Genomic DNA, 24838 nt, shown 5'->3' with positions numbered 1-24838 from the left:
CCTAGGAGTGGCACAGCATGGAAATGGCGAAATTATGTATATTGAATGAACTACTTCCAAATCCTCCTTGTCGAGGTCCTCACATGTTTCGCGTGAAGGCTACTCGCCATCTGCGGTTACTGTATAGCCAGATTAGGCAGGCGATGACCGAGACAGCTCCATGCCTTGGCGTTCCCGTATCCTCCAATCTCGGTGTTATCAGAAAGCCATTTGAGCCTTGACAACCTACCGGCAATCATCGACTTTCTTCTTTCACTGTTTCCGTCACATTTCAATTGCTACATAACAAAGCATCGACTATGGGTCTTGCGAACCACGACCTTCCACCTCCGCCCTCGGGCAAATACCCCGCCAAGGCTCATGCCAGGCGCGTGGCTGAATTCATCGCTCAAAATGGTGGACCAAAAGACGGAATCATTTATCTGGAGGCGCAGAAGACTGCTATGGTCGAGGTAAGTCATGATCAACCTGAACACGAAATGTCAAGCAGAATCTAAGAGATGTGGTATAGGATGATGATCAAGCTGCACACTTTCGGTTAGTAAATACTTTTATGCTTACTTCGCACTCAAAGCATACGACCAGATCCCAAAAATCTAACTCGATTCCAGCCAACGAAGGTTCTTCTTCTACCTCTCTGGATGTGCCGTTCCTGACGCGTATCTTGCATACGACATCAAGAACGACCATCTAACACTGTTCATCCCTCCCATTGACCCCGAAGATGTCATCTGGTCCGGTCTGCCGCTCCTTGAGAAGGAAGCGATGGAGAAGTACGCATCAAAATACTGTCTAATCGAACTTTAGCTGATATGGTCTAGGTACGACATTGATTCCTGCAAGCCTTCAACAGAAGTCAACTCTTATCTCACATCACCCGAGACTCCTCATGGTACCATCTTGGCCATCCCCAAGCAGGTAGCAGATCATGTCACATTCTTGTCATTCAAGGAGACCAACTGGGATCTGTTAAAGAACGCCATCGAAAGATGTCGTGTTGTCAAGGACGAGCACGAAATCGGTCTCATCCGTCACGCCAATGCCATCTCGTCGCATGCTCATACAGAAGTCATGCGTATGGTCAAGAATGCACGCAACGAGAGAGAATTGATGGGTACTTTCGTTGGTGCCTGCATCAGCAACGGTGGTCGCGAACAAGCCTATGGTTGTATCTGCGCTTCAGGTCCCAGTGGCGCAACTCTTCACTATGTACACAACGACCTTCCTCTATCTGAGAAGCTCAATCTGCTTATCGATGCTGGTTGCGAGTACAACTGCTACTGCTCAGATATCACACGCACATACCCTCTCCAGGGTAAATTCACAAAGGAGAGTCGCGAAATCTATGATATCGTAGACGAGATGCAGGCCGAGTGTATGAAGGCACTCAAGGCCAACGTAACCTGGGAGGATCTACACGCTCTGGCCCACGAAATCGCAATCGATGGTCTCCGCCGTCTCGGCGTACTCACTGGAGGCAACAAGAAAGAGCTCTTCGACAGCCGTGTCTCTACCCTCTTCCTTCCTCACGGTCTCGGCCACTATCTCGGCATGGACACCCATGACTGCGGTGGCAACGCAAACTACGAAGATCCTGATCCCATGTTCCGCTACTTGCGCATCAGAGGCACTGTCCCTGCCAACTCTGTCGTGACCGTCGAGCCTGGTATTTACTTCTGCCGCTTCATCATCGAACCTGCATTGAAGGAAGAAAAGTACGCCAAGTTCATCGACAAGGCTGTCCTGGAGAAGTATTGGGATGTTGGGGGTGTGCGTATCGAGGATGATGTCCTTGTCAAGGAGAATGGATGCGAGAATTTGACTACGGCACCTAGATCTTGGGACGAGGTTGAGGCTTTGATTCATTCTGTATAGTCTTATCTTCATGCGCTGGAAAGACTGAGGAGCTAGCAAAATCTTCGGCCATCAAGACGGTCGGAACTGAATTGGAAGAAGAAGTTATGGCAGTGCAATGATTTTCACTCTTTCGAGATTCTACCCATGTAGAGCGACAATCGTTGTGAGTCACGCTCTTGATGACCGCTAGACCACGGGCTGCCATGCCCTGGCCATCGTGCTCTCAATGGAAGTAGCATCATGGTCCCACAGAAGCTCATACTATTATAGAGATTTCTCATTTTCCCTTGTATCTGTTCACTGACCGGACCGCAGTTAGTGAACACAAGCTCTGTCACGCTGGACGTCCCTGGTTGGATGCAGTCCTTGGGCGTTTGCAGGGTGAGGCGAAGCATGCTATCCAGTTCTACCTTCCGTAACATTGAAATTTGAAAGAGCTGGAGTAGTCGTGCGTATCCCAGGTCCTGATCCTCATATATGCAGCCAGTAATCGGTACGGTCAATGAAGTGATGAAGGGTGCTTGCAATGGCGAATTGCAGTGCATCATAGGTGGAGACAGATGAACAGATGAAGGGTCTAGGATACAGCAGATTGGGACAACAATTCAGCTGTTTCTCCCATGATAGTGTCCACCCGGGGTCGGGTTGTTTGCTTTGTAATCGATCAGTAATTAGCTGTACGCATCCTCCTCCAGATCATTATGCCATTGCAAACACACATTTTGTACGAGATTGCACCACCCGCTCCAAGAATGTAAGGTTGAGAGGAACGAAGTCGAATCCTTGACGTATGATATGGCTTTTGGATGTATATGACACGACAAGTTCTCTGGCGGACAGTGTCCGCTTTGTCTTTGTACAGTCTTGGTCATGACCGAAGACAGTGCGGGATTTCTGCCCAACTTGCACGCGATGAACAAAGACGTAGGTATGTTTGATCCTCGAGCGAAGACGTGGTGATGGTTGCCAACGGATCGGCAACATGAGTGCCATCCAGTAGGAGGTCGAGCCCGCAGTTCCAAACGCTTATAAGTCTTGGCAGAAAGTTTGGGGTGAATGACAAGCTCCACGTCATTTGCATTGGCCTTGATCGTGCATCCATCCCACTTGCGCCGTGAGACCTGGACAAGACGACTGTCGCAACGCCATCCATCGCCCAGTATGATGTCTCTTTTGCTGGCAGTATTCTTGCTGAACGTGGCCATCCACCTCATCAACACACTCGGAGCAGCGACCATCAACGAGCTAGTAAGGACACGATCGACTTCTTCAGCCACGGAATGGACGCTGATTGACCACAGCTCTGGGTTCTCTACAACAAGCTTCCTACACCGACAGCGAAAGATGCGTCAGACTCTGCTAGGCTGAAGAAAGAGGTGGTGCGTCTCAAGCGCGAGATGAACGCTGTCAGCGCACAAGACGAGTTTGCCAGATGGGCCAAACTGCGTAGAACGCACGACAAAGCTGTCGCCGACTACGAAAGGAGCTGTATGTTGGATCCTCACTATCTAGCAATTCGCAGCGTCACATTCTGACACCAAACAGCGACCTCGGTCCAAGACACCAAGGCCAAGTTCGACAAGGCAGCCAACGCGCTTCGCTGGCTCGGTACCAACGGTATGCGCTACCTGCTACAGTTTTGGTTCTCGCGTCAAGCACTGTTCTGGCTGCCCCAAGGCTGGGTGCCCGGCTACGTCGAATGGCTTCTGTCATTTCCCAGAGCACCCAAAGGAAGCATCAGCATTCAGGTTTGGGGTATTGCTTGTGCGAGTGTCATCGCCATGTCAAGCGAAGCAATCGCCGCCAGCTACGTCTTGATCACTAAGCGACCCGATATGCAGACGGGCAAGCAAGAGCAGGAGCCACAGGCTTTCCAGAGTGGTGCGGCATCCACGATGGCTGGAGAGGCCAAGAAGGAATTGTAGACCAGCACAAACGGGGAAACTATCATGATACCCAGAGAGTACTTGTACATATGGCATGTCTCTCATCATTTTGACGCAAAATCTTCAAAGCAAAGCTCAGAAACTGCAACACGAGTGAGATGATCTTGGCAGATCGTTGGGCTCAATATTGGCGTCGATTTTGAACTCGTGACCTTGGGAAAGGTAGTGGTCGCCGAGTCTTCGAATCCGCCTTGCGAAGTTTGTATGCTGTTGGCATAATGTGTTATGTAGTGCACAAGGAAAGGTTGAGTGTAAGCTGCGCATATTGGCGACAACGTCTTAATACACGTCCGATCCTGAAGCAATGTCATGGAGTCATTGTCGAGAAACAAAGGCTCGATTTGTTATGAGGGAAGAACGGAAGCGTCGACGAGGAGACGAGAAAAAGAAAGGAAGGCAGCGGACGGTGGCTTACTAAGACGCGGGAGCCGCAAAAGGCTTGAGTGGGAGCATCATTAAATTGGCAAAGTGACGCGCTAGCCACGCGAAACGCGCCAGACACGACTTTGCATCAACACGCGGTCGTGTTTAAGAAGTTGCACACGTCCACTTCTCCCACCTCTCCTCTCCCACCCACTCTCTCATATCTGCAATTCCACAGCCTTGACGACTCGGTCTGATTCTTCCTTCTGATACCCTTTTCTGCCTCTACATCTTTAGTCCCATCAAGACCTCCACCCCGTCTACCCCTCGTCACCCCTCGTCACCCCTCGAGACCCGCCGTCTCTTCCATTTTCATACTTATCCCTTTCTATCACATCAACACGCCACAATGTTCGTGTACAAGCGCGGTAAGTCTTCTGTCTAAGGTCTTCCGTCTTCCGTCTACTCGAGATTACTAATGCCTGTGCAGACGGACGCAAGGAGCGTGTTCAGTTCGACAAAATCACAGCTCGCGTGTCAAGATTGTGTTACGGTCTTGATCCCGACCATGTCGATGCTGCCGCCATCACAATGAAGGTCATTGCCGGTGTCTACCAGGGTGTCAACACAATCCAGCTGGATGATCTGGCTGCCGAGACTGCCGCCTACATGACGACAACCCATCCCGACTACGCCGTCCTCGCAGCACGTATCGCCGTGTCAAATCTCCACAAGCAGACCAAGAAGCAGTTCTCTGCCGTCATCTCGGATCTCTACCACTACATCAACCCCAAGACCAGAAAGGCCGCTCCCATGATCTCCGAAGAGACATACAAGACTGTCATGGACCACGCAGAAGAGCTCAACTCGGCCATCGTCTACGACAGAGATTTCAACTACCAGTACTTTGGTTTCAAGACCTTGGAGCGCTCATATCTCCTCAGACTCGAGGGCAAGGTTGCTGAGAGGCCCCAACAGATGATCATGCGTGTTGCCGTCGGTATCCACGGCGAGGATATCGAGGCTGCCATCGAGACATACAACCTCATGTCGCTCAAGTACTTCACCCACGCTTCGCCGACCCTCTTCAGCGCCGGTACCCCTCAACCTCAGTTGGCTTCGTGCTTCCTGATCGACATGAAGGATGATTCGATTGATGGCATCTATGATACCCTCAAGACCTGTGCCATGATCTCAAAGAACGCTGGTGGTATCGGTCTCAATGCTCACTGCATCCGTGCCACTGGCTCCTACATTGCTGGAACCAACGGTACCTCCAACGGTCTCGTCCCCATGCTTCGTGTCTTCAACAACACCGCTAGATATGTTGACCAGGGTGGCAACAAGCGCCCTGGTGCCTTTGCCATCTACCTCGAGCCTTGGCACGCCGATGTCTTTGCCTTCCTCGACCTTCGCAAGAACCACGGTAAGGAAGAAGTCCGTGCTCGCGATCTCTTCTATGCCCTCTGGATCCCCGATCTTTTCATGAAGCGTGTCGAGCAGAACTCGACCTGGACCTTGATGTGTCCCAGCGAGTGCCCTGGCTTGGCTGACGTCTACGGTGACGAGTTCGAGGCTTTGTACGAGAAGTACGAGCGTGAGGGTCGTGGTCGCGACACCATTCGCGCTCAGAAGCTCTGGTACGCCATCCTCGAGGCTCAGACCGAGACCGGTAACCCTTTTATGCTTTACAAGGATGCTTGCAACCGCAAGAGCAACCAAAAGAACCTCGGTGTCATCCGCAGCTCCAACTTGTGCACTGAGATCATCGAGTACACTGCTCCCGATGAGGTCGCCGTCTGCAACTTGGCTTCCCTCGCCCTTCCTACATATGTCGACATGAACGCCGAGAAATTTGACTTCAAGAAGCTTCACGAAGTTGTCCAGGTCGTCACCAAGAACCTGAACAAGATCATCGAGATCAACCACTACCCTGTCCCCGAGGCTCGCAAGAGCAACTTCCGTCACCGTCCGATCGGTCTCGGTGTCAGCGGTCTTGCCGATACCTTCCTTGCCCTTCGCATGCCTTTTGACTCGCCCGAGGCTAGACAACTCAACATCCAGATCTTTGAGACCATCTACCACGCCGCTTTGACCTCTTCGTGTGATCTGGCTGAGAAGCTTGGTCCCTACGAGACCTATCCCGGCTCTCCCGTCTCAAAGGGTGAGCTTCAGTATGACATGTGGGGAATCACCCCTACTGATCTCTGGGATTGGGAAGCTCTCAAGGAGAAGATTGCCAAGGATGGTGTCCGCAACTCCCTCCTCGTTGCACCCATGCCCACTGCCAGTACCTCGCAGATCATGGGCTTCAACGAGTGCTTCGAGCCTTACACCTCCAACATCTACTCTCGTCGTGTCCTTGCTGGAGAGTTCCAAGTGGTCAACCCCTGGTTGCTCAAGGATCTCGTTGACCGCGGCTTGTGGTCTGACAACATGAAGAACCGTATCATCGCCGACGGCGGTTCTATTCAGCGCATCCCCAACATTCCCGATGAACTCAAGGCTCTATACAAGACCGTTTGGGAGCTCAGCCAGCGTCACATTGTTCAAATGGCCGCTGACCGTGGTGCCTTCATTGACCAGTCTCAGTCGCTCAACATTCACATGCAGAACCCGACCATGGGCAAAATTACCAGCATGCACTTCACAGGCTGGAAGCTCGGCTTGAAGACCGGCATGTACTACCTTCGTACCATGGCTGCCGCCGCTCCTATCCAGTTCACTGTCGATCAGGAACAGCTCAAGGTTGTCGATACCAACGTTGCCCGCAACCCAGCTAAGAAGCGCGGTATCGCCGGCACTGGTTCGCCCGCTACCCAGTCTCCCACTCCTCAGCCCATGTTCCAGTCGAAGCAGCCCCAGAACTCGGCTGTCGCTAATGGTGTACCTACCCCCTCAACAACCCCTCCTCCTACTGAGATCGATACCAAGCAGACTCCCTTGAAGGAACTGCCCATGAGAGCCCCTCCATTCACCGCCGATCTTCCTGAGGGAAGCAGCCCCAAGTTGGTGGCAGTTGACAGCAATATCGGCACCCCTGATGAGGAGATCAAGAACACTGTCAAGCAAGATGAGGACGCTGCCGATGACAGCAAAGACCGTGAAGGTGATATCTACGCCGACGCAGTTCTCGCTTGCAGCATCGACAACCCTGAATCTTGCATCATGTGCAGTGGTTAGATCACCTGAAGGGGACGGAGAGAATTGTATTGTTCATGTATTACGAGGGCGGTAAAGCGTTTGTGCATTGTGGTTTGCGGAGTCTAATTGGGCACTGGGTAATGGCGTACAGGTTAAACGTGGATCGACATATTCACCAGGTGTAATGATAGATAGCTAGCTCACTAGAGAATCGTAACAGCTTTGATTTCCATCTTCCTGAGCCACGTGATCATTTGGTACTCGTCCCTCGGGTCGTGTTAACTTTTCAAGTTTGATGTCCATTCCCACTGCAAGTCGGCCTGGGACTCATCCTTTGACACGTACTCAGAAGGCATCAGCATCGGCGAGTAACACGGAATGGCACTATGTAGATGCTGCTTATATCAGGCGAGTATTCTCCGATAGACTATAATAATGTCCTTACGAGAGCACTTAGATACACCCAGATTCATGCTGTGAATGTACAGAATCATGTTAGAGATCGCGAACAAATACTGGCGATAACGTTATGTGAAGTTATGTGAAGTTATGTGAGGACGCGCGCTCTATGACCTATAGTATCCAAATCTTTCATGAGTCTGTTCACTCCTGATCACTGTAGAAGTATCCAAGACGCCAACAGCCAACAGATATCGTGTGTTCTAGTCAAGTTACGCTCCAAAAGTAATGATTGTGTTGTAGAGCAGGGTGTTCCTGCCGGCAGTCCTCCGTGCACAATGCATGCACAATTCATGCGCAACGAAAGCGGTGACAACCGAGCCGAGGCGACAACTCAAAATGGACTGGCGTGGGCGCGTAACCTCTCGACTTCACAGGTCGAATATGCAGCGCAACCAGCGATTCACAATGCACAGCATGCCTTTCTGATGTTCGATTGGCGCATCTCCATGTGCTGCCCAGAGACTAGGCCATCCACAAGCACGATGCTATCAGGTCTACCGCGCCATTGGTGCTGACATAGAGCTTGATGACAGCGTGAGTCGAAGTGATCCGACTTGACGAGTGACTGCTTCTCATTGGCAACATGCTCACTGTAATAGTGTAACTTGCAGCGTTCTCATGATATCGTATTGAATCTATCAATGATTCTATCCTTCAAGCGGATGTATGCATGTGCAGGACCCAGCAAGTCGTTTCCCGGCTATTCGCTTGCAGTGCTGCGGCAATGATCATGCCCCGGTTCAGTCAATATGGCTCGATAGGTGCGGCACACAAGAGCTCCGGGTTGCATGTAACCATACTATCCAAGGCCGCCTGCAAAAGCTCTTTGTGTGCTAGAGCAGCTGCCCCTCAAATGTGATACCCCGCTTGTATTGGGAATCACGGCTTGGGTCCTTGATATGGCAATTTGTCTAGTGGACCCTTGCAGTATTGATGAACATGCTTAAGATTACCCTTCTCCGGTTTCCTCGCATCTATTTGCATCTTTTTCTTCGGCTTTGCGACGACGACTGTAAAGTTGGACACATCTGGAATCTTATATCGTTCGCAGATAGGTTACCTGGCCTATGCACAACTTACGTATGCTAGAGATAGCGTAATCTCACTGTTACACGAGCGTCCTGCATTCTGGAGGTGATTCTGGGCGAGATCGCTTCAATCTTGTTCACCATCCTTCGCAAACGTAAGCCTCGATTGAAGAAAAATCTCCCCTGGACGGCAACTTGCAGAACAGAGGCGCATATCACGCGCACAGTACGCCATGCCAGACGTTGTCAAAAGAATTGCGAGCTACACTTTCGCGCAGCTTAGAGGATCGGTCCAAAATGCCCAAAGCGGCGTTTCTCATGCTATCGAAAAGCGAATAAATATACCCTCTAACAGCACGAGCCCACCTGGCCTGATAGAAGCAAATACTCGAGATCCTTGGTCAAAGTCCGGAGAGTACGCCTTGGGCTGGGTGTACTTTTGTGTAATTTTGCTGGCGTTCGCATGCCTTTTACATCTCTACCACATCTGGACGGACAAAGTTCGAACAGCACTGTATAAGGAAGATGCTGTGGCCTCTGCTATGATAGAGTCTCCGGCCACAGACTATGAATTATCAGTGCTCAGTACTGATAGATCGACACACAAATTCTTCCCGCGCGAGGGACCGCTACCCGGACAACCCAAATTGCAGTCATCAGTCTCGTCCATGTGGCTGGTCAACAATACGATAGCGCTTTTTCGATTCGTGTTCTATCGGCCCATACCAGTGCTCAGGCTGAGAAAAGGATGGAGGCCAGTCATATTTCCCTCACTTGGTGCGCTTGTCATTGTTTCTGCTGCGCTGGTATTCGTAATACTCTACTGTTTCGTCCCTCAACCCCTGTACTGGGAAAGTATTCAATTCGGTTCTCCGCCACTGGCCATTCGAGCAGGAATGATTGCGGTGGCATTGATGCCGTGGATTGTTGGCCTCAGCATGAAAGCAAACGTCATCACTTTTCTGACTGGAATTGGTCACGAACGACTCAATGTGTTACATCGCTGGCTTGCATACATCTGTCTGATCTTGAGTTTGATCCATACGATTCCCTTCTACGTCACGCCTATCTGGTCTGAGGGTGGACTGGGCGTCTTTCAACCAGCATTTGGCAATTCTGGCATTTACGTCTATGGCTCTGGCGTTGCGACACTTGTCCCTCTCATCTTTCTTTGCACGCACTCTCTTCCGCCACTACGCCGTAAGATGTACGAATTGTTTGTTGCCTTGCATGTGCCCGTATCAGTTGTTTTTCTCGCCATGCTCTTTTGGCACTGCAAAAACTTCCTCACATCGTGGCACTATCTATGGGCGACTACGGCAATGTGGTTCATCTCGTACATGGTTCGCTTATTCTTCCTCAACTGGACTAACTATTTCCGACTATCGTGGTTGGTCGGTGAGGAGGCGGCCGTGACATTGATGCCTGAAAACGCAATCAAAGTCACCATTCCCACACAGGTCAAGTGGAAGCCTGGACAATACGTCTATCTGAGAATGCCCGGCATCTCGGTCTTCGAGAATCATCCTTTCACTATTGCGTCTCTATGGAGTGATGACTTCCCTTCTCAATACGGCGAACAGTATAGAGACATGGTTCTAGTCTTCCGACCTTTCGGTGGCTTCACCAAGAAAGTCCTGGATAGCGCTTTGGACAATGGGCCGTGGCACACCTATCGCGCTTTCATCGATGGACCCTACGGCGGTATGAGAAGAAGCATGGACTCCTTCGATCATGTCGTTCTATTTGCTGGCGGCAGCGGCATCACAGCCTTGGTCTCCCAACTTCTCGACCTCATCAAACGTCTTCGAGATGGTAAAGCAGTGACCAAATCCGTTCAAGTAATTTGGGCCCTCAAACGACCAGAAACAATGGAATGGTTCAAAGAAGAATTGCGCATCTGCAGAGAGTTTGCCCCGCCAGGTACAGTACAATGTCAGTTTTACATTACAGCTGCAAAAAGACAGCCTAGGACTGGAGAATTGGTCTCGGCACAGACACCAACGAGACCAATCAGCATGATGTTCTACAACAAGGTCAACGAGACATTCCAGAATATTGCAAACAACAGACTCTCCACCATCTCGGCAAACACCAACAGAAACTCGGCCTTGATAGCGGAAGAAGCGGCAGGAGATCCGGAGAGGGAAAAGGCATTGAGACGCGAAAATGAAGATCGCCTCAGACCATTACCTCAAGCGCATCTACTGCCCATGAGAAGCGCATCACGCAGTGGTCGCGCCTCACCTCCACCATCCGAGTTATCAACTCCTCGACTCACGTTGGCGGAAAAGCGAAAGTCTCAGCAAATGTCAATCCCACTGCCTGATCCCGCCGCACCAGCCTATCTCAGGGAAGGAGCATCCCCTCAAGGCGAATTCGACTTTGGTTTCCCGTCCACACCCACCGAGTTCCAGAAAAACCTCATGCGCTTTGCGTTTTTGCCTGCTGCTGTAAAGTCGACAAAGACTGGTTGGAGTACAGAGTATGGAAGGCCAGACATCCCGTTCATGTTGAGAGAGATGAGTCAAGAGTGGACTGGAAGAAGGACTTGTGTGTTTGTGTGTGGGCCGCCGAGTATGAGGGTTGATGTCAGTAATACTGTTGCAGAGTTACAGAGGACGGTGTGGAATAACCCGGGTAGAGATGAGGTGTATTTGCACGCAGAGAATTACGCGATTTGAATTATATGTGCTCTTGTTTTATGTATATCTAATGTCAAGCTTGTTACTCAAGGGTGAAAAGTGCAAGATTCAGATCATTGGCCGACGATATGCAATCAATAAGCCATATGGGCAGAGCTACGATGAATCTTGGCCACGGCGTGAAGAATATCGAGTATGGCAGGAAGAGGCTATTTGTTCTTTTCTAAACTGCTCAATGCCGCGTGTGTCGTATGTCGTTCTTGTCAAGTCAGCGACTCCAGATTCCAGGATCGATGTGGAAGAAGTACATACCTGAACAGTCATAGAGATCCACTAATTGACCAGCACACTGAGCAATCCTAGATTCTTCGCTCCCTTTCTCTTCTTCCCTTCTGAAGCTTGCTGGACGACTGGCTGCTGAGGGGCAGCGTATTCTTGAGGTGGTACTACGCCATTGACAGGACGAGCGGATGTACTAGTATGATAGTCTTCTGGTTTCGAGCTTCCGCAGCCCATGCTTGTTGTGATGATGGCGAAGGTGTCTTGAAGGTCGGAAACTCAACTTTTGGATATGGATGATGTGAAGAAGGAAGAAGTTGTGCGGACAACGGATAGAGGGAATACAGCTTACTACATGATATACTTGCTGAAGTAGGAACTTAGTTTAGCCAATACTCGAATAGCCTGCTCCTGCATTTAGATGAGCTATAGTGCGGGTCCATCTCGGCAGGATGCAATGTTGCTGATTACGGCCGGTGAGTGACATCAGAAGCATAGTGTTCATACGAGAAGGATTCCACCCCCTCATTGAAGATCGTCATGTACAAGCCTCACGAAGCTCAGATGACAGGAAGCTTGGTCAAATTCAAATTTTCCAAGATAATTTCTCATGTTCTGTCATTCCAATGTTAATGATGATTGTTTTCAAAGTACAATTGTCTTCCAAAATGGATGTTGCCAACAACATTCATGTTCAGCCTCGGGCCAAAGCGTCACTTCTAGATGGAGAATGAGCTTAGAGGTCCGTTAGGATGAAGCAAGACCTTGGTGTAGCCGTCGATTCTCTTGTCGAACTTTTCGTAAGCGTCAATGGCGTCATCGATGTCGACCTCGTGGGATACAACGAAGGAAGGCTTAGCACGGCCGGAGATAATGAGGTCGCGAAGTTGACGGTTGTACGCCTTGACGTTGCACTGGCCAGTGCCCAAAAACAGACCCTTTTCGAAGAGCTTGCCGAAGGAGATCAAGATTTGTCCTTTGGCAGATTGCGAGTCAGGAGCACCAGGGTCCTATTGATCGGCGTTAGTATCTGCGTACCCCAAGAGGTGTGAGAGGACTTACAGAGGGCACGTAGAGTCCCGGAATACCAAGACCGCCAGTAGCTCTGGTAACACGGATAAGTTGGTCAAGAACAATGTTGGGTTGTTCCTTGTTACCGCTCTTGTCAACAGCTTGATAACCGACAGCATCGACGGCGCGGTCGACCATCTCTCCACCGTTCAGCTTGATAATTTGCTCAACGGGATCGCCCTTTGTGAAGTCGACGCCCTCGCAACCAATCTTCTTAGCAGCATCCAATCTCTCCTTGACTTGGTCAACAACGTAGACCTTACTAGCTCCTCGAAGCACAGCAGAGTATGCGGCCATCAGACCTACGGGGCCGGCACCAAAGACTGCGACACTGTCACCAGGTTGGAAGCCTGATAGTTGGAGACCGTGCCAGCCGGTAGGGAAAATATCAGCCAAGAGAGCGAAATCAGCCTCGTTGTCAGTGCCAGGAGGCAGGACAAGAGCGTTGAAGTCGGCATATGGCACACGAAGGTACTGTGCTTGACCTCCTTGGTAAGGCCCCATGGCTACGTAGCCATAAGCACCACCAGCGAAGCCAGGGTTGACACCTACAGAAGTTAGTGCTACGTTTTGCTTCAAGGGATGACAGCAGGAGATTACCAGTGCAGAAGGCGGTCTTGCCCTGTTCGCAGTTTCTACATCTACCATCGGCCACGTTGAATGGTAGCACGATACGATCGCCTTTCTTGAGCAGGGTCACACCCGAGCCGATTTCGGTGACGATGCCCATGTTCTCATGACCAAAGACGAGACCCGACTCTGCTGCTGTACGGCCTTGGTACATGTGCAAGTCACTACCGCAGATTGCTACGATGGTGGTTAGCATTTTATTAAGTCCGAGTGTCTCCAATTGAGTTGGATGGATTGTAGAGCTTGAGCATGAGGTGCCCTAGGTGCACAGTGACCTAGGTATCTGTTGCACGTGTAGTGTGTAAAGAGGTACCCACCAGCAGTAGTGACCTTGATGATAGCATCGTCTGGGTGCTCAAGCTGGGGCAATGGTACATCCTTGACGGATACCTTGAAGGGTCCCTCGTAATGTACAGCTTTCATTTGCTTGTCAGACATGATTGAAACCAGGATATCTTCTCTTGTAGTAACTGATGAAGCAGGAATATGCAGAGAAGAAAGGAGGAACTGGGATCTGCATTGCTTCATGCTCAGCATGCTTATATAAGGACGACATGGAACCCCACTATAGCAGATGCGGGGCAATTTACTGCGGGGATGCCAGCCTCACACGCCCCTCTTACAGCTTCATAGTGACAACTGCCGAACGATCGAGGGGTGCATGAGCCCAGAACCTCGGGGATGCGGATTCAGCAGTCGGGGTTCTGTTGCTGACTTGGGTCTGGTTTTAAAGACGGCCTGGGTATTGTGTGCCAAAAGCGAGAGAAGGCCGAGTTAGACCGAGTATGAGAGATTGACAAGAAAATGGTCCTCAATTTAGGTACATGGAAAGGCCGTGATCGTATTAAACTCATTCCTAATATAAGGAAAGGTAGAAAGAAGTTGAAAGAACTGGAACATCACTACTTCATCAATTTGTCCACCGCCCAACCAACGTTCAGGCCGCGCAGATCACCATAGTGTTGACCGACGCCCAAAAAGACAACGGGGATGCCAGTAGCGTGAACCATGCTGACGAGTGTGCCGACCATGTCGCCCACAGTATCGCACTTTGAGATGACAAAGCCATCGAGACCACGACCCTTGCCCTGACGGTCCACAAATTGCGCAGAGAAGTTGCGAGCTTGAGCCACAGAGTCTGTGCCTACGAGAGCCTCACCAACCATAAAGATCTTGTCCGGATTTGCGAGTTGACCAAACTTTGTGAGAGAAGACATGAGACGTGTATCGTTATGTCTGCGGCCAGCGGTATCAATCAGGACGACATCGTAGGCTTGCTCAGTGGCATAGACGACGGCCTCTTTGGCAAGCTGAGCTGCGTCTTTGCCGTAGCCCTTCTCGTACAGGTCAACATGGCCCAGGTTCTCACGAGCGGTCAATTCGGAGAGGTTGCGTACGTGAACGCGGAGTTGCTCGACAGCTCCAGAACGGAAAGTGTCTGCGGCACAAACCAGGACACGGAAGTTGTTCTGAAGGAAGAAGAAGGCGAGCTTGGATAGAGAGGTCGACTTGCCGACACCGTTGACGCCAACAATACTGACGACATAGGGTCTGGCATTGGCTCCAGAGGTAGTAGCGGTGATTGAGCGGAGCAAATCGAGAGAAGATGTTGGGGTCAGCATGCGAGTGAGCGCCTTGGACATTGAATCGCGGATGGTCTGGTCGATGGTGGTGAAATTACTGGTCTTGAGGCCAATAAGATCACGCTCGACGGACTCACACAAGCGAACGGCAGCTTCGCGGGCGACGTTCTTGTTCAAGAGATGATCCTCCATGGCCTTCATTGGCTTGACCAGGTCCACAGCGGTCAAGGTCTTGCCTCCGACCATGTTGCGGAAGTAGCCACTGATGGCTCCCAGTCCAGTTCCTACCAGTCCTTTAGACGGATCCGAGTCGACTTGGTCTTTCTTTGACTTTGATTCTGCAAGGATGGCATCTACCTCGTCATCCAGATCTTTTAGTATGAATTGACCCTTGGCTGTCCTGCTTCCCATGTCGTCGGCACGAACGGGCTGTAATGTTGATTGAGCGGCAGGTGCGTCGTCGAGACTTTGAGTCGAGTAATCCAGCACGGTATCCTCATCTTCCTCGGCACCAAAGCCGTGTGCGTCCCATGTTCGCTTGGACTTTGCGCTCGGTCTCTTTGCAGGGGCGGCTTTGCGAGCGGGAGATTTTTCGTCGCCAGAAGAAGCAGGGGCTGAGGAAGTGGCGAGGGCGGCCTTTCTCGAACGGCGTGAAACCCTTGGGCTCTTTCCTTCTAGCAGCTGACTCGCTGCGGGCGAAGCGGGTCGCGATGTGTCTGGCGTGGCACTCGGGGTAGCGTCTGTAGAGGCTGATATGGTGTCGGCGAGCTGTCTGGGAGCAGGCTTCTTGAGAGCGGGCACGGGAGGGGGCGGGTGGTCTTGATCGTCTCCAGCAGAGCTCGAGGGGGGAGTCAGATCGGTGGGCGAGTCGGTGTCGAGTGGGTCGTGGTCATCGGATGGCGCGGATTGTTGCGTCTTGTCGAGCTTCTGGATCAGAGCATCGAAGGTGTGGGTGAATTGGGAGCAGTCGATGTTTGTAGAGTTTAGATTTTTGATGTCGGCAGCATATTGCTTGACAAAGAGGGCACGGACAACATCGAGCAGGTTGTCGAGCCAGGAGAGGTGGAGGATGGATTGGTAGACGGCGACAAAGATGAGGCCGACGTCTTTGGCGTGCGTGTACTTGAGCGTGTACTTGTCGGACTTGAAGGAGGCATTCCGTGGCTGGCTCTGCAGGCTCTGGGCACGCTCCTCGATAAAGACATCGTTGATCAAGCTGTTGACGACCTTTTGTGCGACAGGAGCATACGTGCGGCTCCACACGACGACGCCCGAAGTTGTGATGATCTCAAAGGCGTCCAGCATCTTGATCCAGTGTGTCGCGAGGTCCAGGCTGCAAGTCGTAAGTGACGGGTCGCAAAGTGTCTACAAGGACGCGCTAATGTTCTGTCGCATTGGCTGGCGACTGGCGACTGGCGACTCGCGCGTTGCGACTGCCGGGCGGTGTCGGCGCCAAGATTGACGTGGCTGCGGGCCTGGGGGCCTGGGGGAAGCTCGGGAAGCTCGACTCTATTGTCAAACTTGTCCAGACTCTCATAGCAGTAACGTATCCTCGTCCAAGTCCGACCCTCCCACCGACCCTGAAGCATGCAGCGAGGTTCATACTCCAACATGGGCCCTGCTCAGTCGCCTCCCCTACACCATCCGGTCCCTCAACACGTCTCGACCGTCCCGCAGCTGCGATCCCCTCCTCCACCCATGACACAACAACAGCAACAGCAACAGCAACAGCAGTACGGCTATGCCCCAAACAACTACGGCCAGCCTCCCTTTGGCGGCTTCATCAATGACCCCGCCGCTCAGATGAGTCTTCAGATGGGCAAGACGGCCGTCGCTGCCGGTCAGGAGTACATGGAGCAAAACGTCCGTCACCCAATACTTGATCGCACATGCCAAACTAACCCCTGCTCAGTTCAACCGCTATGTCAATGTCTCGGCCATGAAGCACTACTTCAATGTCTCCAATGCCTACGTCGTCAACAAGCTCTTCATAGTCCTCTTCCCCTGGCGCCATCGTCCCTGGTCGCGTCAGCAGCAGCCCATGGCCACCAGCGCCCAGTCCGCTCCCATGTTTCTGCCTCCTCGTGAAGACATCAACAGTCCCGACATGTACATCCCGGTCATGGCCTTTGTCACCTATATCCTCTTGTCCACCTTGCTCGCCGGTCTGCAGGGTGCTTTCCGTCCAGAGCTGCTCGGTCTGACTGCTACCAATGCCTTTGCCGTCGTCATCATCGAACTTTTGCTTCTCAAGCTCGGCACCTATCTCCTGAACATTTCAAACGAGTCGCAGTGGCTAGATCTGGTTGCTTATTCCGGTTACAAATTTGTCGCCGTCATCTTTACCATCGCCCTGGCTGCCATTACCACTGGCGCAAAAGGTACTGGTGGTTACGTTGGCTGGTCCGTCTTTGCCTACACCTACCTGGCAAATGCCTTCTTCCTCGTAAGTTCCAACCTGTTGGTCAAGCTCCCGTCCCCAGACTGACAGAAGCAGCTCCGCTCGCTCAAATATGTTATTCTGCCAGACACTGCCTCGGGCGCCCATAACCCTATAGCCCGATCGCAGAGGACAAAGAGGACTTACTTCCTCTTCGTTTACTCCTATGTCATTCAATTGGCTTTCATGTGGTGGTTGAGTAGCTTGTAATTTGTTTAGTTAGAGTCCCAAAAATGCATTGATGATTCCTCTCCCTACCGCTCCTTGGACCTCTTCTTGGACGACTTGACAAGTAGACGGAGCACTGACAACGGTTCCCAGAATGTCCGCTCACTTCCACAAGCGAATAAGACTCGCTTCGCTGACCTGCTGGGCTTCCATGCTTTGCTCTTATTCCCGAGGTTGGCAAGAAATTCCTCTGTTCCATAGCAGGGATGTAACGACAGTTTACCTACCACAAGCGCAGTCGCACGTTGTGCTACCTGCTCGCAACAAATACTTACAACACCACGTCCCCGAGTCCCACAAGAGTATTCTGAGCCAGAGCAGAAACCGATTCTTGTGTGTAACAACCGAAATGATCATGGCTGGAAAAACATGGAGGTGGCTGTGTAAGCAATAAACCATCGCTAGTCCTGCATGGCATCACTTTGCAGTCATTCAACAAACGAGCTCATCAATTATCTGCTACCGATTGCGCTTGCGTCAGTCATCGAATGCGCCATCATATTGGGCTCCAGAGGCGCAGGCACAAAGCATTGCAGAGCATCTCAATCGTGGTGATCCTGCAAGCCTCGAAGCGGGAAAAGGTTCAGAGCATAAAGGGTGCAGCACGTGAAAAGGTCGGGCGGGAGTAAAGCAAGGTTCATTCGAGCGGGGCTTAGAGCATGCGACACACGTTTCTATTGGCGGGTCCCTCGACCGGTGAACTCATTCGCTCTGCAGGTTTTGGCCTTCTTGTCTCAGGGCGCGCTGGTCGCCGACATTGGGAAACTGCGACATGAACAGTAGTTGAAGGTATCGGTGGTCAATGATTGAAGTTTTTGGGTAGAACAAGTAAGGAATTCAGGGATCAGATAACCAAATGGAAACTGCATGAGTCGGAGTGGAGCTCTTTGGGTCGGGTCCGTCACCGCGCTTTGACTTCGTTCGGTTCGGTCGTCCCAATCCAATCGGCGGGAGGACATACCTTGGGCTGTTGCTTATTGCAGGTAGGGTACGGTCGTTGGTAGCTGCCTTATTCTGGTTTCTGACACGCGCGCCTTCCTTCTTGATTCTTGCTTCCTGTTCCTTCTTACCAGAGTCAACCCGTATCTTGTGCTCCGCCTCGACGACACATTGCACCGCCTCAGGCAGAGGCTTTCATTCGGCCTGCTCATTCCTGCGCTATAGTCGGCGCGCATTCGCGCTGTATACAGCCTCCCCACAGCCTCGACGCCCTTGTCGCGACCGCATATGGCTATGATATTGGAAGACATCTAAAGGAAGCCACCTCGTTATATTCGTCAACATGAGCAACCAAGGCCAGCGTGATCGCTCGGCCTCGTCGTCGCACTTATCTCCACCTGCCACGGCCGATTCTTTCCAACCATTCTCCAATCCTTATGACACCCAACTGCAGCAGCAGCAATTCCAGGCCAACAACCTCAACCACCAACAATTTCTTGACCCTCAAGCAACCCTGCTGGACTTTCAATCATCTTCTTTCGATAACAATAGCTTCTTCGGCGTACGAACTCCCAGCCTCTATAGTCCAAACGGCAGCAGTAGTAATCTGAGCGGCAACCTATCTCCCACATCTCTCAGCGCGACCAACCTGTCACTCAACGGACCATCGCCTCACAATCTTTCTCAGCACGAGTCCAACGCTTTCCCTGGCTTTGACTTCAACCAACATCAGCTAGATCCAAACTTGCTGTACGGCAACGTCCAGCAACACTCGTCCAACCCATCGCTAGTCGACCCCAACATGGCTGCGACGCATCATAACCCGACTCCTCCTCATCTGTTACAGCCAGGATTGCGCCGCTCGTCGCAGAGCCCCAGCCCGCACGCTTCCCCGTCGTATCAACAGGCTTCATTCAACCAGGTCAATCGCCAGAGATCAGAGTCTCTCGACCCCGCGAGCGCTGCCTACCCACCTCCTGGTTATCGCGGCAACGATTGGGGTGCCGGCCAGGCTTTCCAGTCGCATCGTCGCTCACCGTCGGACGCGTATTCGGACATCTCGTCGCATTCCAACCACGCCTCACCGTATCTACCCTCAGCTGACAGCTTCGATGCTTCACCCATGCTGAATCCTCAAACGGATCCCTCGCTTTTTCCCGATGCTCTTGGTCTCGGGCAATTCTCCTTGTCCGATACGCAAATTCCACCTCACATCAGCCCAGGCCCTAGTCCAGCTGTGTCGCCTCGTTTATTGCCACAATCACAGCAGGCGCTTCCAGACTTCAATACTGCCAATGGCTTCGCGCTGCAGCCGGATATGGGATATCAAACACAACAGCAGAATTTCGACATGTACCCTGGTGTCTCGCTTTCAGGAGGTGAACCATTCCCACAGCTTAGCAATGGCGGCACTCCCAACGAGATAGGCATGGCTGATACCATGTCTCCGCCTGAGATCAACATCGACTTTGCTCCGCCATCGAGAGTGCCTAGCTTTGGACCTCCTAACGGTACAGGACCAGAGGACGCGCTCAGCCCCCCAGAAAGAAGTACGTCGTACAACTCAGACATCGTCTATCTTTACTAATCCAGTGTTTCTAGATCGCAGTCGCAATCGGATGCGTGCCAAGTCGGATACCTTCGTTGGGTCGCGACCTGTGCCTCCCTCGGTTGCAGGAAGAGGTAGATCTCCTTCTTTGCAACCGGGTACAAATTCCCTATCGCCGTTCGATGCTCGTCACAGCGGCTCTCGTTCTCCCTCGCCTTCTTCCATCTCTTCGACCAGCGGACTATCCAGGCGCTCTTCGACTTCGTCTGTACCTCAGCGTGATTACATACTCGATCTGGCAAATCCCGAAAGAGCTGCTAGCGGCGGCAACGATCCCAAGAGAACACAGAAACACCCTGCCACTTTCCAGTGCACTCTTTGTCCCAAGAAGTTCACACGCGCGTACAACCTGCGCTCCCACCTCCGTACCCATACCGACGAAAGACCTTTTGTCTGTACTGTTTGTGGAAAAGCATTCGCTCGTCAACACGACCGTAAGCGACACGAAAGCCTGCATTCTGGCGAGAAGAAGTTTGTCTGCAGAGGTCAACTGAGCAATGGGGAACAGTGGGGATGTGGTCGACGTTTTGCGCGCGCTGATGCTCTTGGCCGACATTTCCGTTCAGAAGCCGGACGAGTGTGTATCAAACCTCTGCTGGACGAGGAAGCTGCCGAGCGCCAGAAGCAATGGGCAGAAGAGCATGCCCAACGACAAATGCAGAGCGATCAAGGCTTTGTAGCCCCACCACCCATGATGAACCAGCCTCATCTCCACCCAATTCTTCCGGCTGCTTTACTCCAAATGTACCCAGATCTTGCCAATCTCGACTGGGGTGCAGTGGGGGCGCCAGCTATTCCAGAAGAGCCTGAAGTCTTCAGTGGGAGAAGCAGTTTCGACGCTGGTAGTGGCAATGAATGGGGAGACATTAGCGAGAATGAGATGGGTGCTTATGGACAGCAGACTCCAAACATGAACATGGGTCTAGCCAACAATGGATGGCTGAGTGACATGGAACGATGACCTGCCAGCCATATCTTATGACCCTACCTACCTACCACATCATGACTTGAGTTTGATGTTGGCGTTTCTCGGAAACACGGCGTTTGTTGAAGGATTTTGAGAATTACTAGATACCACGGCCGGCACGCCTCTTTTGCTTTTCCGAAGGATGCATTCTTTTCGAGCTACGATAGAGGTCTTTGCACGCTCCAATCAATAGCAACCATGATTTGACAACCACGTGCGATAACCCTTTCTGATTGGCACAGTGAGACAGATACCTTGCATATCTGAATTCTTGATACTCCTATCATGATGTAGTGCATCTAAGTTGCAGCCTGATGTACTTCGTTCCGAGGTCAACGTCCCCATGATAAATGTCAAGCTTTCTCCCCCAGAATTCAAGCTCCCTTTCGCGTCTCAGATTGCGCCGATCTACCCTTGTCTGACTCGATCCATCCTGTACTCATCCAGCACAGCACAGTGCGACTCCTCTCATCTCTCTACAAGCAGAGACAATGTTTGGTCTTTACGGCGGCAAGTCTTTCGAGCCCGAGAAGGACATTTCCGACCTTTCGGGCAAGGTCATCATTGTCACCGGAGGTACGTCTTTTACTCCATAGATTCGAGTCGACGAGAAAAACTCACGTCGAATCTAGGAAACACTGGTCTGGGCAAAGAATCCGTCCTGCAGTTTGCAAAGCACAACCCTTCCCAGATCTACCTTGCAGCACGCACGGAATCAAAGGCCAGATCTGCAATCGAGGAGATCAAGTCGCAGGTCCCCAATGCCAAAGTCGAATTCCTATCGTTGGATTTGACGGACTTTGAGTCTGTCAAGGCTGCCGCAGACACCTTCAAGGAAAAGGAACAAAGACTGGACATTCTGCTGAACAATGCCGGCATCATGGCAGTACCCTACAGCACCACCAAGCAAGGCTATGAGATTCAGTTCGGCACTAATCACATGGGGCATGCACTTTTGACCAAACTGCTGCTTCCTGTACTTCTCAAAACTGCCGAAGAACCCAACTCTGATGTCAGAGTTGTTTCTCTGTCTAGCGAAGGACATCAACTTGCACCGCAGAGCACTGGAATCATCTACGATCAAGCCGCCGCCGAAAAGAACGGTACCTGGGCACGTTACGGCAGCGCAAAGCTGGCCAACATTCTTCACTCTCGCGGCTTGACTGCTCATTACCCTTCCATCACCGCTGTTGCCGTTCATCCGGGTGTCATCAAGACTGATCTCTTCGCTACCACGCAGCGTGACAACATGCTTATAAGATATGGTATCGCTGCCGTCGGTGGATTGTTCATGCAGACTGTGCCTCAGGGAGCAAGAAACCAGCTCTGGGCATGCACGGCGAACAAGGAGGAGGTCAGGAAGGGTTACTACTTCAAGCCGGTTGGCTCTTCGGGTAGTGGTACTGCGTGGGCCAAGAGTGATAAGAAGGTCGAAGAGCTCTGGGAGTGGACGGAGACAGAGTTGGCCAAGCATGGCTACTGAGAGGATGAACTTGGAACCGTTGATTGACATTTGTGGTAATTAATGGATAGTTGGATGGTAGTACTGATATGATGCTTCATGTAGACTTCTCTCTCTGTTTTTCTTCTAATTGGTACGACGTTCTTTGTTTTCGACTTGCCTCAAATGTTCGTCCTCGGACGTGGACCGGGATGGATCGAATCTAGTGGTTGCCACCAATCTTTGCGAGCATAGTTGGGCACAATTTCATATTTCGCAAGCAAGATTTGACAGTCATTCCTACAAGAACTGTCAATTCACAATTTATCGATTGGACAGCCTCGCATGTGGAGAGGTTGTAAGTGGTCGAATTCTGATATACCCAGCATGATCGAGCCGATTTCTGCGAGTATGTCTGAACTTTCCTTCATTTCTCGCAAGGGCAGTCTAGCGACTGTTTCTACACGAATTGTCTATTCACAATCTGTCAATAGTGTACCCTCGCACGTGGGCAGAAGGTGGTTGAATCTGGTGGTAGCCAGTATGATTGGGTCAACCTTTGCGAGCATAGCTGGGCATACTTGAGTCTTTCACGAGGGTGCTTTACGACCTATTCCTACGTGAACTGTCAATTCAAGATGTCTCAATTGCCGGGCCTCGCATATGCAGAGGTTGTGAGAGGTCGAATTCTGGTATATCCACCATGATCAAATCGATGTTTGCGAGTATGTCTAAGCTGATCTTGAATTCTCGCGAGGGTACTCTATCGGTCATTTCTAGTAGAGCTGCGTCCTTACAGTCCCTGGTCATGGTTGCCTCGCATGGATATCGCGAGTGGTCGAATTCTGTTGGTGTTTGGCCTGACCGACGATATCTTTGCGAGACACTACTACAGTCTATTTCTGCTATGCGAGGGCGCACATGTGGACTCAAGCAGTGACTTTGTGACCTGTCAGGATCTTGATACACTCACTGGCTGAGCGATCGGTCATGACTTGTACTAGTGAGGCAGGAAAAGAGATGAAGAGGTCTGTTCAATGAAGAATCATTAACAATTCTGAAGTTTCCAGCTTCATCTAAGTCGCAGTGGTTTAGTGGTAAAATTCGTGCTTGCCATGCACGAGCCCCGTGTTCGATTCACGGCTGCGACAACGTTTTGTCTGTCTGCTGCAAAGACAATTATCGTTTTTGTGCAGGTCAACCGTGATGGCCTCGCGACTCGAAACATTCTCCGAGCTCATTCAGACCTCTTGACCTTTTTGCACACCACGCCCTTGATTTATCCTCCAAACAATTTACCTGTACCAATATAGCTGTCTCCTACTTTACAAACCAGATCAACACAAACACTCGACCTCAATTCATCATGGCGCAAAACGTGGTGCTGGTGACGACAATGGGCGAGATCACAGTAGAGCTCTACACCGAACACGCGCCAAAAGTACTTTCCAGCTCCCAGGACTCCTCTCGGGCCCAAATGCTAACACCTTCCAACCCAGACATGCCACAACTTCTCCACCTTGGCCAGCAGAGGCTACTACAACACAACCCCCTTCCACCGCATAATCCCCTCCTTCATGATCCAAGGCGGCGACCCCACCGGCACAGGCCGCGGCGGCGCCTCAATCTACGGCGACAAGTTCGACGATGAATTCCACCCTTCCCTCCGTCATACGGGTGCAGGTATCCTGTCCATGGCAAACGCAGGCCCGAATACGAATGGAAGTCAATTCTTCATCACCTTGGCGCCGACGCCGTGGTTGGATGGTAAACATACGATTTTTGGTCGTGTCAAGGGGGGTATGAAGGTTGTGCAGAGGATGGGATTGGTCAAGGTGGATAAGAGTGATAGACCGGTGGAAGCTGTCAAGATTTTGAGTGCGAGGGTGGAGAATGAATCTATCTGAGCTACAGGCAAGGGCGTCTGAAAGATGCAGACCTAGAGAGATATGAGAAGTTTTGCGCAACGATGCAAAAGGGGATCATGGCAAAAAGATACCCTGGATAGCTGGAGAAAGAATTGGTATGATGCACGTTTACACGCCCCCCATCAGGAGGGTCCAGACACAACTTCCGCGCGCTGAACATGACGGACGCTATGCTCATGTCATACCTCACGCAGAGACAACAGATGCACGCGGATGGGCTGATTGCCCTTACATTTACTTGGTGGACTACTGAGACGTCACATGGAAAGCCGATTTGT

At 51.4% G+C, this 24838-nt stretch overlaps 10 protein-coding genes across 10 annotated transcripts; 8 read left to right on the top strand and 2 right to left on the bottom strand.

The window, feature by feature from the left end:
* Nucleotides 1-299: 299 nt before the first annotated feature.
* Nucleotides 300-1875, top strand: AUEXF2481DRAFT_24657 (uncharacterized protein; the record flags this gene model as incomplete). Its single annotated transcript, XM_013493360.1, has 4 exons — nucleotides 300-452; nucleotides 512-537; nucleotides 612-773; nucleotides 822-1875. 4 exons carry the CDS (start codon nucleotides 300-302, stop codon nucleotides 1873-1875), a joined length of 1395 nt encoding a protein of 464 aa, XP_013348814.1.
* Nucleotides 1876-3018: 1143 nt separating this feature from the next.
* On the top strand, nucleotides 3019-3782 carry AUEXF2481DRAFT_24656 (uncharacterized protein; the record flags this gene model as incomplete). Its single annotated transcript, XM_013493359.1, has 3 exons — nucleotides 3019-3105; nucleotides 3159-3345; nucleotides 3403-3782. The coding sequence occupies 3 exons, from the start codon at nucleotides 3019-3021 to the stop codon at nucleotides 3780-3782; spliced, it is 654 nt and encodes a 217-aa protein (XP_013348813.1).
* A 539-nt stretch (nucleotides 3783-4321) lies between these two features.
* Nucleotides 4322-7626, top strand: AUEXF2481DRAFT_129248 (uncharacterized protein). The gene is made up of 2 exons (XM_013493358.1): nucleotides 4322-4594; nucleotides 4657-7626. Exons 1-2 carry the CDS (start codon nucleotides 4576-4578, stop codon nucleotides 7347-7349), a joined length of 2712 nt encoding a protein of 903 aa, XP_013348812.1. The 5' UTR covers nucleotides 4322-4575; the 3' UTR covers nucleotides 7350-7626.
* Nucleotides 7627-9033: 1407 nt separating this feature from the next.
* Nucleotides 9034-11484, top strand: AUEXF2481DRAFT_45455 (uncharacterized protein; the record flags this gene model as incomplete). Its single annotated transcript, XM_013493357.1, has 2 exons — nucleotides 9034-9090; nucleotides 9133-11484. The coding sequence occupies 2 exons, from the start codon at nucleotides 9034-9036 to the stop codon at nucleotides 11482-11484; spliced, it is 2409 nt and encodes an 802-aa protein (XP_013348811.1).
* Nucleotides 11485-12443: 959 nt separating this feature from the next.
* AUEXF2481DRAFT_60725 (uncharacterized protein) lies at nucleotides 12444-13621 on the bottom strand (the record flags this gene model as incomplete). The annotated part of the gene is made up of 3 exons (XM_013493356.1): nucleotides 12444-12734; nucleotides 12787-13343; nucleotides 13396-13621. 3 exons carry the CDS (start codon nucleotides 13619-13621, stop codon nucleotides 12444-12446), a joined length of 1074 nt encoding a protein of 357 aa, XP_013348810.1.
* A 706-nt stretch (nucleotides 13622-14327) lies between these two features.
* Nucleotides 14328-16621, bottom strand: AUEXF2481DRAFT_45453 (uncharacterized protein; the record flags this gene model as incomplete). Its single annotated transcript, XM_013493355.1, has 2 exons — nucleotides 14328-16295; nucleotides 16472-16621. 2 exons carry the CDS (start codon nucleotides 16619-16621, stop codon nucleotides 14328-14330), a joined length of 2118 nt encoding a protein of 705 aa, XP_013348809.1.
* A 79-nt stretch (nucleotides 16622-16700) lies between these two features.
* On the top strand, nucleotides 16701-17710 carry AUEXF2481DRAFT_34508 (uncharacterized protein). The gene is made up of 3 exons (XM_013493354.1): nucleotides 16701-16871; nucleotides 16921-17454; nucleotides 17506-17710. Exons 1-3 carry the CDS (start codon nucleotides 16707-16709, stop codon nucleotides 17656-17658), a joined length of 852 nt encoding a protein of 283 aa, XP_013348808.1. The 5' UTR covers nucleotides 16701-16706; the 3' UTR covers nucleotides 17659-17710.
* A 1248-nt stretch (nucleotides 17711-18958) lies between these two features.
* Nucleotides 18959-21185, top strand: AUEXF2481DRAFT_24650 (uncharacterized protein; the record flags this gene model as incomplete). The annotated part of the gene is made up of 2 exons (XM_013493353.1): nucleotides 18959-20165; nucleotides 20209-21185. The coding sequence occupies 2 exons, from the start codon at nucleotides 18959-18961 to the stop codon at nucleotides 21183-21185; spliced, it is 2184 nt and encodes a 727-aa protein (XP_013348807.1).
* A 497-nt stretch (nucleotides 21186-21682) lies between these two features.
* On the top strand, nucleotides 21683-22674 carry AUEXF2481DRAFT_61091 (uncharacterized protein; the record flags this gene model as incomplete). The annotated part of the gene is made up of 2 exons (XM_013493352.1): nucleotides 21683-21767; nucleotides 21824-22674. The coding sequence occupies 2 exons, from the start codon at nucleotides 21683-21685 to the stop codon at nucleotides 22672-22674; spliced, it is 936 nt and encodes a 311-aa protein (XP_013348806.1).
* Nucleotides 22675-23998: 1324 nt separating this feature from the next.
* Nucleotides 23999-24539, top strand: AUEXF2481DRAFT_255 (uncharacterized protein; the record flags this gene model as incomplete). The annotated part of the gene is made up of 2 exons (XM_013493298.1): nucleotides 23999-24073; nucleotides 24132-24539. 2 exons carry the CDS (start codon nucleotides 23999-24001, stop codon nucleotides 24537-24539), a joined length of 483 nt encoding a protein of 160 aa, XP_013348752.1.
* Between the last annotated feature and the right edge of the window lie 299 nt (nucleotides 24540-24838).

Source organism: Aureobasidium subglaciale (assembly GCF_000721755.1).
Source record: "Aureobasidium subglaciale EXF-2481 unplaced genomic scaffold scaffold_0, whole genome shotgun sequence".
Lineage (NCBI taxonomy): Eukaryota > Fungi > Ascomycota > Dothideomycetes > Dothideales > Saccotheciaceae > Aureobasidium > Aureobasidium subglaciale.
The sequence above is the reverse complement of the archived record's forward strand: the minus strand, read 5'-3'. Positions and strand labels throughout refer to the sequence as shown.

Excerpts from the sequence above, each read along its gene's own strand:
- AUEXF2481DRAFT_34508 (XM_013493354.1), top strand. The coding sequence starts at position 16,707 with ATGACACAACAACAGCAACAGCAACAGCAACAGCAGTACGGCTATGCC. Across the intron at positions 16,872-16,920 it reads AGGAGTACATGGAGCAAAAC|TTCAACCGCTATGTCAATGT; the intron begins GTCCGTCACCCA and ends ACCCCTGCTCAG. Across the intron at positions 17,455-17,505 it reads TGGCAAATGCCTTCTTCCTC|CTCCGCTCGCTCAAATATGT; the intron begins GTAAGTTCCAAC and ends TGACAGAAGCAG.